The sequence below is a fragment of the Bombus pascuorum genome, chromosome 9, assembly GCF_905332965.1.
Source record: "Bombus pascuorum chromosome 9, iyBomPasc1.1, whole genome shotgun sequence".
NCBI lineage: Eukaryota > Metazoa > Arthropoda > Insecta > Hymenoptera > Apidae > Bombus > Bombus pascuorum.
In genome coordinates this window covers 337,218-350,637 of record NC_083496.1, presented here as the reverse complement: position 1 = coordinate 350,637, position 13,420 = coordinate 337,218, and the positions used below count along the sequence as shown (strand labels likewise).

At 37.2% G+C, this 13,420-nt stretch overlaps 1 protein-coding gene and 1 long non-coding RNA gene across 3 annotated transcripts in view; one reads left to right on the top strand and one right to left on the bottom strand.

Annotated features, from left to right (window-relative positions):
- LOC132910821 (neuroligin-2-like) overlaps positions 1–13,420 on the top strand; it is a 48,841-nt gene that overhangs the window by 18,664 nt on the left and 16,757 nt on the right. Inside the window, exon 3 of one of the 2 annotated variants that reach the window (XM_060966888.1) lies at positions 10,023–10,169. The exons of the other annotated variant lie outside the window; for it this stretch is intronic. Within the exon in view, the coding sequence (XP_060822871.1) occupies positions 10,023–10,169 (147 nt within the window). The remainder of the gene's footprint in view (positions 1–10,022; positions 10,170–13,420) is intronic. 2 annotated transcript variants of the gene reach the window in all.
- On the bottom strand, positions 10,166–12,104 carry LOC132910854 (uncharacterized). Its single transcript, XR_009658866.1, has 3 exons — positions 12,000–12,104; positions 11,739–11,928; positions 10,166–10,335 (listed from the first exon to the last, which is right to left on the bottom strand). It is a non-coding gene; the product is annotated as an uncharacterized LOC132910854 (long non-coding RNA).

Genomic DNA, 13,420 nt, shown 5'->3' with positions numbered 1-13,420 from the left:
GAAAGAAATAAAACTCGATATACTTGATAATTAAAATTACGATTTACAAAGCCTCATTTTGTAGCGGAATGGGTTAATTGGTAGAAAAGTTGAATAACGAAACAGCACTCGTTATTCATTTAATAACGGCATTTGAGATCGACGAAGGCCGACAAATTTAATTAAAAAATTCTACTGTAGACTCGTGGCAGCGAATTTTCTCGGATGAATATCGATTTCGCATGAAAGAACAAATTTTTCATGGAACAAGCAATAAAGATAGTCGACGAATCTTGATAACCTTTTTCTATCGAACCAATTCCACCGAAATATATGCGTGTATATATAAGCTTCCTTATACATATAACATTTTCGTATTAATTTTACACAACAAAATTTGTGGCAAAGTGGTAATACTCTTACAGGTAATAGCCTTGAAAATGACGAAAGTACATTTTGCGCAACTAGATTTGCACGTAAATGGTCGACTTTATAAAAGCCAGGTCAATTTCACCACGAATTCGATCGTATAGCGAAAAACAGGGAACAAAGTGAATTACAGAAACGTTTTGTTCGAGTGCTTGTTACGATCGTTCGTTGGTGTTATTTCGTCGCAATGTGCAACGACGCGCCGCACCGAGCTGTGTCGTCTCGTTTTAACGTTGAAGGACCACCCGTCGGCAGCGGGATGTTTTAAAGCGTTTCAGCTGGTCGCGAGGAATGGACAGCGCATTTTGTGGACCGGGCGTCTGGTTAAAGGGCCGAGTTATCGCGGCGAGCTGGCTGAAAACGAGTAATTAAAAGTGATAACGCTTTGTGCAGGCCGTTCTCGAAACATAACGTTCTTTTTACCACGAGGGATTAACCCTGGGGAGACGCGAGCGTTAAAGCGGACCACCGCTGAAAGCTGAGCGGTAGGGTTTACGCGTTTAACGTGACGTGGGAAAAAGTGGGGATGTCTGAAATTTGGTAAATTAAGGAAGTCGTCGTTGTGACGTTGAATGCCTGTATTAGCGAGACCGAGACAAACGAGCGGGGAAAAACGTGATAAGAATGACCCGATCCGTAGTCAGGACTGCGAAAATTTAGAATGTAATCGTATCAAAATCGTAGTAACGACGATCCTGCGATTTACACGTTGAATCGTTTGAAACGTAAGAATGCACAAAATTCCATCAATTTTTCAATTCGACCGAATCTTTGTATTAGATTACATTTTTTTTAACGATACGAATTTCCATTGTAATTATATTCTCTCTTTTTTTTTTTTCTTTTTCTCTTTTTTTCGTTTACTCGATTCGATGATAATAGCGCCGTTAATTGCAGAGAACGCGATCACTATGTGTAATGTATTACAGAAAATAGGTAAAATTCAATGAGTAGGTTGATCAACGAATTAGCTGGTTGCTAAAAAAAAAAAGCCTGCAAACCAAAAGATTAAAGGTGATTTTTCTGTTATGAAAAAATATCTAAAAGCCAAGTAGAACGTAAAGAGAAATACATGTAAAATCTAAAGAGTAGAACGTGCCCTCTGCATAGGGTATCTAGCTGGGTTGCCTAGTTTTACCTTCCGCAAATACGCGTATCAAATTCGCCAGTGTAAAATTCTCGTTCCGCGAACTTTAGCGCTTAACCAGTCGCGCTATTCGACTATATTCCCTCTTTTTCCCCCCTCTGTTTCATACTCTCGCTCCTACACACTGCGCTGCGTGTAATCTCTCCGCGACAATGCATGCATATCCTCTTGCGCACGGGAATATCGTTCCGTGACATCAAAGGGAACGAAGAAGAAGAAAAAAGAATGAAAGCGGATGAGAGGTCGTCGGGCTTATCTGAAAAACCGGTGAAAATTGCTGCCCTCCTCTCTCCATTTGTAACGGCAGAATTGAACGTCACCGAGCAAGAATGCCGGAGGTCACGAACTCGAAAAAGGGACGCTAAACAGAGTGATAAGAAGCGAAATAGGAAGAGGAGAAGGCGCTGTTGGTTCAACGACTTTCGCGTTGCTTCTTCAATTCCGTAGTGCATTGCAGATGATTATTCGATTAACGAGAAAGAACCTGCAAGCACCGCGGGAGTGAGGTGGCCTCGCGTCTGATCGACGTTTACTTCGAAGGCCAACGACGGACGAATCACACGGAAGATGACGAAGAAGAGGAGAAGACCGAAGGAAGAGAAGAATCAATCGGTAACAGCTTAGAAGTAGTACTTGTCTTTTGAGAAAAATTCGACACCGACTTTGCACGAGATATTACAGAGAAACGAATCTCTTTATATCGTATGCGTGTAAGAGGTAGCGTGTAACTGAAATCACTGTGACAAGTTTAGCGAAAAGTTCGGGCGAATACCGCGTGGTTCGCATATTCCATGTTTTCCTATCGTTTATATTTAGCGAAATTTCAATACTTTGAGGTGGTTTTTAAAGAAATTCTATCGATCACGTACTATAAACTTACGCTCCTTGTATGTAATCGTTTGGAAAATTGGTACAATAAACAAAAGATAATGTTCGTCTTTTAGCGTTTACCGTGTGTAACGATGTTTCTACGCGCATTACAATTGTAAATACTTGAAAAAGATGCGAATACTACGTGAAATGTCGCGACACTGATTATCGGTAAATAATAATCGCAGATTTAAACCGAAAAGGAGGGAAAATTTTTGTCCACAAAGCAATTTGTTATTTCCATTGGTTGGAAAACGTCACATTTCCTCGAGATTCATTCGCTTTTGAATGGATGCAGTCGGATAAAATCGAGCGGACGTGCATGGAAGAGGTCAGAAGTCGGGAGAATTAATTCTTCTTGGAAAGCTCTTTTCTTCTCCCATCCCCCATTCCCCGCTCTTCTTCCTTCTTTTTTGCTTTCTTTCTATTCCCTTTTCCCGACTGGATTTCTTTTTTTACAATACCGTGAAAGGTAATGAAGAGAGCCCAAGGTGATCTACGTTTCCCCCCGAATCGTCTCTCCTTTGGGATATTTTTAAATTCTAGCTGCACCTCCACTTCTGGTAACGACTTCAAGATCTCTCGTTAAGATCTCAAGACGGTTGGAAATTCCCCGACCGCAAGTTTCGTTCGGTCGATGGATGCTAATCGTACGTTCGACTTTTCTACGTTCTGGATTTCGCGTCGCGAAATTTCCAACAAATTCAATGCAAGTATCGTTTAATTAGAACTTTTATATAGCACAAATAAATATAATACTATATCCTTATTTTATTGGTTTTTGCGACTTTATCAAGACTCAAGAAAAAAAGATCAACGATTTGTTGTAATCCGATTTATAGATGAAAAGATTCAAGGACACGAATGCAACAAACTTGTACGTCGAATACATATACTTTATTAAGTGCCAAAAGTACCTATTATTAGTTACGCTTTTAAATTATATCTAGATTATATTTCGCTAATGTAATATACGACAGATGCACTGATACGAACGCGTAGTCGCAGTCATATAATTAACAATTATACCAGTTATACGGTTAATTGCTTTGTTGTATAGCGATACAATCGGTAATTATACTATATTATTATGTTATTACGTTATATTATGCCCGGGTCTCACTGCGAGGAGGCGCTGCGAGTGGAGACCCACCCTATCCGCGACCCATTCATCCTCCTTTTGCGCAAAAAGATCTAAAATTTATTCATCGTCGAATAAATATTCTTTTCGGTGTGTGTTTGCGCAACGTTCGAAACAAACAGCGAAAAGAGCCTTGATAAGAAAAACCGACGCGAAAATTGGAAACCTGGTTAGGATACGTGAAAATCTGAAATCTAAAAATTAAATTAAATTTTAATCCAATCGTAATTCTATACGGGGCATTGTTTTATATATATATGTATGCGCATTAAAATTTTTAACTTTTTTTATCGCGAAAGAGAAAACTAATTGATCGTGATTAAAAATTACAATGATTAATTACAATCAAGAGTTGAACAAAAAGGACGAGAGAATATGATGAAATATGTGCCGTATAGAATTAACTACTGCATAATATATACGTTGTACAATGTCACATGCTTTTACTGCGATGTCATGCTTTTACTACCATGCCATACTTCTTACTACTGTGTCAACCTATTTGCTACCTACACCTTACCTACTTACTTAGATTACAACCTCAAGGTAGCCAACCTAACCATAAATCGCACCTACGTAAAAACCTAAATATCTGTCTACTCTATCTACGTAATAATCTAAATGTGATAAAAGGAAAGAGAAGGGATATCGTATGGAGCATGAGTCCCCCTTCGTTCTGATGCCTCGAAAGACCCTGAAACAAATTTAATCTGCGAAAGGTTGGTAAAATTCTATAAAATATGTATAATTACCTCCTGACTGGTAAGCCGCAAACATTATTTCGTAACATTTAACTCTTTTCTTTTGTTCACCTCCTTTATATGAAATATAAATGAATATATTCAAACGAAATAATCAAATATGTAACTGAAATGTACGTAAATGTATGTAATTTTCTGTAAATTGATAAATCTGAAAAAGACTCGTTTATTGGATTAGTACATGAAAAAAAAAAAAAAAAAAAAAAAACAGGTATCTCTGAAACGAGAACATTTCATATATGAAAAATAAAGTACCGATTAGCAATTATATTAAATTACTCTTGATTAAATTTTAGCAAAAACAGAGAATCATTTGTATCTTTTTAATCGAAACTAGGAAAATTGAAAGCAAGAATTCCAAGTAAATGAACTTTGAGTAATTGAATTTAAACTGAATTAAAACTTGAAAATTTCATTTGAAATAGCTAAGATAAGAGAAAACCCGATTATTATAAAATCGCTTGCTTTGTCTTTTAACTTTTAGCGGTATCTGTTGTTATTCCCTGCAACAAAATAGCGACTTGCAACATAGCGAACCGAAAGATATGCGCGTAAATCATTTTTTGCAGAATTTTTGCTAGAAACGTGACGATGATCGCGATTCAACTTTTGTTTCACGCAAATGAAGTTCGAATATTTATAAAATTCTATATTACCGTTAAAAATATCGCGATCGAAAAGATTTCGTTATAATAGTTTGTTACGTACGAAAACGCACACAATTTCGTACATGTATATACATATTACATGCGTAATATAGTTCTGTACTTTAGCAGTCATGGTAACGTTAGCGCTAACAAAGAAATATGTCTTGTACAGAAGTATTTTCAGTAATAAACGTAGTACAAAGGGGCGTTGAAAAAAAAAAGAAAAAACGAAGCAGGAGCCAGAATGACAAACCGCGAGCGGAGCGTAATATTCTTCTTGTTTTGCAACGCTAATTGGTAATATTTATGAAACAGAAAAATCTCAAAATCAAACGCGGAGAGTGCTTCGCTATATCCGCGATATCAATTAATTTATCATCTACGAAAATATTACACAAACCTGCACGAAATGTATAGAAATAATTAAACGCAAACACGATCAAACTCAAATTGTATTACGAAAGCTTACGATGGAAGCTACCGGTAACAGTATCGTTTAAAATAAATAGACGATCGAAGAAAAATTAAAACAAAAAATTCAGAAAGTCGCTTAATTTCATTATCTTAACGTTCAATGAATCGTTAAATAAATGTGTATTAATTAAACGATATTAATGACGAGATATAAACGATAGTAACGATAGTAATGATAGTAACGAAGAACCGACGCCACCAATGGGATACGTTACAAACCTGACGCAACGCGATCCACGTTGTCGGTACGAAAGGAGACGACTGAATGACTCCTCGGTGTCTTAGTTTCGCTGAGCAACTTCCAAAGTGGCAGTGGGAGGGGGGAGGAGGCGAACACGGATTAACGATCTACACAAAAAAATATATACATCTAAAATATAAACAAAGCATGTATACAAGCGATATCTACACAATCCTACACAATGATCACTTCGATCTTTATAAACATGGTGAAATAATTCGTAACCTTACTGGCAGCATTCGGTATCAAAGACATTGTATTTGTCCAACTTGGAACGAAAGAAAATAAAGCTGCTGACCCTGTATACACAATTTCGCGTCTTGCGAAAGGAAGGAGGGACGAGTCGTTGTGCTAAACTGTTTTAAACGTTCTTTTTTCGCGACGTGAAACTTTTGAAAATATCGAAAACCTACAAACTCCGAGATGCCTGATATCGATCATTAGTTTCTCACGTTTTACTTAATGAGGGCATATTGTTATAAATAAATTGTGATAAATGAATATATATTATAATATTAAGTTTCATTAATTCGTTGAGTATCCTTACGCTATAGAAATCAAACTCGAAAAGGTCTCGAGGAACAACGTTTAACATCCGCGCATCGCATCGACTCGGATAACATGGCGCATCTGGTAAAATTTCGATTCGCAAACACAGTGGAGGGTTATGCGCGATCAGATGTACCGAACCGCGATAAGGGTAGATTAGGCGGTCCAGATGTCAGAGGTAATGCAAAATATCGGATCACCCGTAAATTTATCCAAGATACGATCTCTGGTTTACCGGATAGAGGATACGTTGATAGTGGCTCGGTTTAGTCACCTATCTGTCCGGTCTGGCACGATAGTGCAGTGTCATGTCAGATTTTGCAACAGGTGGACGTCTCGTCTTGTCCGCCATCGCTTATAGCGCCACGGTAGGAGCGTTGTGGCTCGTTCATGGACAATTATGCGATTTCATGAATCGTGAACGTGCTGATTCGTCCTCAGGGAGTGGAACTTGGACGTAACTTGGACCGTGGAGTAACGATGTGATACAAAGTTCTCCAGCCTATTCCCTCTGCCGTTTATGAACGTAAATGGTAATCAGCCTTCATAAAAAATCGATTTTTCTGGCAAACCTGCTTGTTTTAAAGGGTCCTTTCGTTTTCAGACGTGTACAATATGTTTATACGGGTCGAGGATATAGGCAGCGTTATCCACGTTTTCACGTTTAGATCGTTGCGCAGAAAAAATCAACACGCCTGGAACGTATCGGGGAAGATCCAAATACCGTCGAGATACTGCGCGGACGAGCTTTTATTTTCAAATTCGAAAACAGCCAAAGGATTTTTAACGATAATAACGTATGCTCGCTCCTCAATTTTGATATTTTATGTACCTTTGTATCTTTGCAGATTTTTATACGTTTTTGCGTATCTATTTATTAGTTGTCGCAGATGCACGAAAGCCTGCGTTGAATTTATCTCTCGTTATTTTCATAATCCAAACAATGATTCCTCCGATACCAATATCCAATGGTTTACTCTATGACGCAAACAGGGAAGATTCGGAAAGATCATTCGTCAAATACGACGTACATACTTTAAACTCGTACCTTATGTATTACGCCTTTGCTATGATAGCGATACGACTGAAGAACTTTAGTTTGTCAAAAGATGTAAAGATCGTTCGAGAAACATGTTTCCCGAGTTGCCTTTTTTATGGTAAAGTGCGATATATCTGTAGTAAAAATGTGTTATTTTTACGTGTGAAAATAAAATTGTATGCACAGAAGGAGATATTACCTTAAGAAAGTGTCTGAAAATAACGATACAAATGATCATTTTACTCGCGTTAACGTCCATACGGTGTTTCAGCAGTACGTAGAATTATATTTTCTACAGTTTTCAATCGATGTATGTACGACGACATGTTCGATAACTTGTTCGTACGTAGCACTCCATAATGGTTTTCTGGCACTATCCATTTATAAATTGAAAAGCCGGACAATATTTGGTTGCTTGTGATTCGTTACGAGAGCGAAGAAACTCTGTGCGTTATTCGCAATTGCACCTGAGTGCTTGACTTGCTTTTAACTTAATTGCTCGACTGTATTTTCTAAATTAAAGGCGTTGTTGCACCTTTACGCTAACCGTTATTAAAGACTTTACGGGAAACTACCAAGCGACAAGGTACTTCTTTTCTACGATGTGCTACATGTTTAAATCTTGCTTCGCTCGTCCTCTTGTCTCGTCCTTTTACCCCAGAAAGTATATGCAAATTTTGTTATTCAACGCTTATCGCGAAACATGAAGATTATATTTTAATTTTATGGTAAAGTTTATTGTTTCAAGCCGCGTTCGTTTTTAAATTGTTTCAAATTATCGTGTTTGCAATTCACGAAAGTAAATAATTCAAATGATAAACGAAACATTTGTACACGTTTTAATTTTTTCTATTTGAAGATGTCCGTTATCCACTTTCGATAATAATAAACAAATAATAATAATAATAATAAATGTAAAAGGTATACATTAAAAGCATTGAATTTCTGACGCGAAAATTATTAGTAATACACAGTAGGTAATTACTGCAAATGACTTTTGCTTAATTATGAAAAATCGTGAAAGATATAGGGGAAAGAAACGAAATAAGCGCGACAATGAAACACGATTTATAAATTGTTTCATTCTCCCTTCCTGCTCTTCGGACAGTGGATTATTTCGAAACTGGGAATGCAATTTTTACATAATTAATAATCGGTTGCGTGAAATATTAGTTTGTGGGATTACTAAATTATTCAAAAATCAATATTCCACAGCACCGATAAATATGGATTTCATCGATGAATATTGATTTGATAAATTACAATATTACCATTGAATATTAACAGTAGCCAATGAATATCGATGATTTAAATATCCACCGAATGACAAAAATGTACGAAGCTATATATCCAAAATATCCAATGTACAACACGAGGCTTCTAAAAACTTTTGTCGAGGTGTTTCAGTTTAGAAATCTTTCGGTGATTATCATATATCGTATATCTATCTAAAAAATTCAAACAAATGAAAATAATAACCGATAATTAAATACCGCTCGGAGATTATACAGTGATAAAAATTACAATTAACACTCTCCACCAAAGTCAATTATATTTTCTACTATCATGTTTGCATACTATTTGCGCGCATGCGTATAGAATATCGAATATCGAATATCGAATATCGAATATCGAATATCGTATATCGAATATCGAACATCAAATATCCATATACATATACGAATACACGTGGCTGCATTACCACGTGAATATCAATTCTTAGTGCTATCGATGAATATCGATTCCCGCGTCTACGTTGTTCGTTCGTTGAATGCTGCAGTTTCCTAACAAGACCTTACTAGACAGCGTCTGTATGGTACTCTGGCGGCTTCGTAAATTTCACGCAGACGGTAGTGATAATAACGTTGATAATAACACTAACAATAGCGATATTCAAATTCTCTATTCTATTGCATAGTATAGTCTTAAGTATAGAATAGTTGTAAGCTCATTACATGGAAGTAACATAACACGGGCAACTATGGTTCCACTATATTGTTTCATTCTAACGTTGAATAACAGCAGTTTGTAAAAGGTTTAACGAATGAAATTAAAACGCTATGATCGTGTCAATGTTGCAAATCGATTCGTTTGCCGCGCAATCGCTCGACGTTTATAAATTTTTATCGACAATGGATGTACGCCTCCGTACCTTCGTCGAATTTAATCAGGTTTTATTTCGTCGAAAAATATCGGACCAGGAAAGGCTAGGAAAAATTTCGTCTGATCGGGCAGTTGCGTTATTTTTATTTCACGTTTAAACACAGACCTGGCCGTGGAAACAGAAAAAATTGCGAAACTGAAAGCACACGAGGAAAATGCTTCTCGTTTGCGTACGTTCCCTTTTCTCGTGTTCGAATAAAAAAGAAACAAAAAAAAAAAAAAAAAACGAAAGTATTAATCATGGAAAAATTGTACAATAATGGAATTACCGATATACGTATATACCTACGCACGAATCTTTATCATACGATGGGTTGATTTTTTCATATTTTTAATCAGTTTTACAACCTACGGTATTTTATTTATTTATTTTATTTTCTCGTAATAATATCTGCAAAAAGGAAAGGCAACGTCCATGTAAACAACTTGCGACGTACAGAATAATCATCCCTGTAAGTTTGCAATATTTCTCGTTTTAATCTTTTCTCTCCAATTTTGTTACAGCGTCCAACATTTGACGAATAACCAGAAATTCTTGTAGCCGTAGATAAAGCGATTAACGATAACGATCCAACGTTGCAGGTAGTACCCCAGACTTATTACCAGCCCTTCTTCTAATTCACGGTGATTCCTATTCATGGGGCGCTGGAAATTCCTTCGACGGCACTGCGTTGGCTGCTTATGGTCGTCTTATCGTCGTTTCTATTAATTTTCGTCTTGGTGTACTCGGTAAGTTTCTCTTCACTTTGTTAACTAAAATATTTTTTCTCTCGTTTCATCGCGTTTCAATGCGCTTAATTCGTTAACCGAATAATTTTTTAATCACCCAACCACGCATGTACAAATTCTTACAAAAGCGATATAATTGGAGTCGGATGGATTTTAATTCTCGCATCTGTAAGAACGATAGAACACGTTTTTAGTAACGATGTATTAAGAGGCAGAGAAATTATGTGAAAATAAAACGCTTACGGTGTAATTTCGTTTATCGAAACGAAACTGTAGTTAATGCCTGATTAAACAAAGTTCTATCGAACGTGAACTTGTGTTACTTCAACGAAAAATCATAGGTAGTAGAGAGGAGAATCAACCAACTCCAGTTATGTATATATATATGAACTGTTCAGCCTTCGACGAATTCGAATAAGCGAACTTCTACCGTATTGAATTGCTCGGAAAGTTGGTAAGGAAATTTGAAAACTTTTATAGAATTGGCATTTTATCGACTAAAATATGCATAGTTTTTCGGTAGCTTTTTACCGGGTGTATCACCATCTATTGGGTAATCTTACGATTAAAAGATTTTTGTAAAGACAGTATCGGACCATGGTATATTTGGTCTCTCATCTTACATCTCATCTGGGAATCCAATACTTTTTACCGGCGAATACTGTTTTCGTCGATAGACGATATTCGATGCTGCTTCGTTGGAAAATATTTTCATCGAACATTTCTGACCGTCCTACTAGAGGCAAGCAGCGTTTATTCGAACGTAATATTTCTTTGCTATTTCGAATAGGTTCGTAATTAATAGCGTTTTCCTGTCGGTTAAAAATGTCAGCTAGAAACGTTTCGGACAGTTCTTGTCAGTCAGTCTTGTCAGATATTTAACCCCGCCTCTTCACTGATCAGAACACGCGTCGAACAATAAAGTAATTTTTCGCAAAGAACGCTCTACGATCGTACGCGTTCAGTTTTAATTTTGCAAATTTCACGGACGACTTTGAATCATAAAGAGGTTTCCTTTTAGGACGATAATATACGGAAAATGAAAGATAGGTTTTTAATAAACGTATAAAGGAACCACGTTACTATGCCTCCGTGATTTAGGCAAACAGATTTTTAATTTCGTGCTTCGCGAAGCATTCTCCCCTATTTTTATTTTTATTACTTTTATGCTCGAATTATTAATGGTAAATAGGAACATGTATACGATCAGATTGATACACGGTAATATTGATATTTTTATTTTTATTTCGTTATACGACGATATTTTACATCGTTTTAATTTTGATAATAATATCTTTTAACTATACGAGTTATTATTTAACTATTGTCAATTTCCAGTTACTCGAAAACAATGCTTCGTTTTTACAAGTAATTTCTCGTTTCGTTTCGGTTCCGCCATCAACGATCATTTTTACATCGTGTAACTCTAGCGAACCGAATATCACTTGTCACGACATCGAGGAATTTGAAAATGCATGAAAGCGGCATTACAATCGCGCATAGCGTTGCGACGCTCTACGAACAAAGTCTTGAAAGTTCTCGCTCGTTACGGTTGATTTTGTTCCTCACCTTTTGCTGAAAGTACGGCGTTCTCGTTTGTCTTATTTCCTTCTACTTCGAGTACCAGCAACTGGACTTCTTTCCCAACTTATATTAAATCCGTAACGATGCTTTTAACTTCGAAGTCGGTCAGTGGCCAGTATATGTTTTCGGGCTGAAATCGCTAATCGATGCAGAACAACTTCTTCGTATTCTTCCTCTGGAAAAAATACTGAATAGAGTACAGAAAAAAAGAATTGCCAGTTGGAATAATGGCTTTTTCAAACTTACTTCTCCAAGTCTCATATCGGACAATAGTAGTTTACTCCGATAGTACGCTCTTTCTCAACCATGTCATATTTACACCGGAAATCCAGTTATTCGTACAACTGAAAATTAATCCTTAGTCGTACAAAATCTAAATTCGGTTCGTTTAACTCTTTTGCTCTTATTGGGACAAATACGTTATATTATGTATATATAATGTTAAAAAATGAGTTAATAGCGACGATACAAGGCTAATTTGTAGCTTGTACAGGTAGAAATTCTACAATCGGTGATCCTAGACCGATCTGTTTCAAAGACTATACGTCTGAAAATTCGACTATCGCTTTGACCAAGATGACGTAGCTCGCAGATTTTTCACCATGGTTTGAAGGGATCAAAAAGAGAAAAGCGCTCGGCGTTGATGCAATCTAAAGTTCCCTTTGGCCGTTATTCAACGGGAAAATTGCTCGGTGAAATATTCGCAAGACGATTAACCAGCGGTTAAGCCGACCAGCTTCGAGGACCTAGTCGTCCTGCTTGTTAGAGGAACTACGTTTACACCGTATCTACGCATCTCAAACTGAGAAATTGCACGATAGAATCGCCATCGCGATACGTTGCGTGGCTTTTTAACGATCGAAAGAGAACAATCGTGCGAGTGGGATTATCTCTTCGAGATAGATTAGGCCGGAGTCATTGTAACCAATCGGAATTTATTCCTATATGCTGCAACGAAAAAATGCAAGCTCGTTTCTTACTCCGAGATACACACGCGTACGTGTTTTATGGACGTTCGACGAACGGTATTTGTTAAAGCTTTCTTGAAGCTATTTATATGCTGGCAAAATACTATAGGTCGTTGCTATCGAGGACGAAACGCTGAGATAACAGAGACGTGAAAAGAGAAAAGGAAGAAAAAACTGACCTGCTTCGAGGCAGATACTTGTACGGGCTAAACGACAACTTGAATAGTACTTATACGGCCATTCAACGCGGCAAATGAACCCTCGAATACGAAATTAAACGCGAAATGAGACAGAAGGGATGGCGGATGCTCGGTTTCAAACGGATGACAGAGAGGGAAGGATCTGTTGAATGTTTGAACTCGATTCTATGGTGATCTTATTCAGTAGTATTTTGGATGCGCGAGTTCAAGTAGCGCGCCAGTTTCCCCGATTGGTCGTTGTTAAGAAGTTCGATAACGAGTTCTCGCTTGTTACAAATCCACAAAAGCGCAGGAAATTGCAAATGTTGCGTGAGATGCGTGAACGTTGGACTTAAAGTTAGGAAGTATCGCGCATATGACAGAGGACAAAATATTCCAAACGTTATCAAAAGAAAACTTGAAATTAATCGTAATTAACTCGTCTACCATAGAGCGTTTCTCCTAATAGAGAAAACGCTCTAAGGCCGTGGAGAGATCGCAGTACGAGTTCATCGATTAC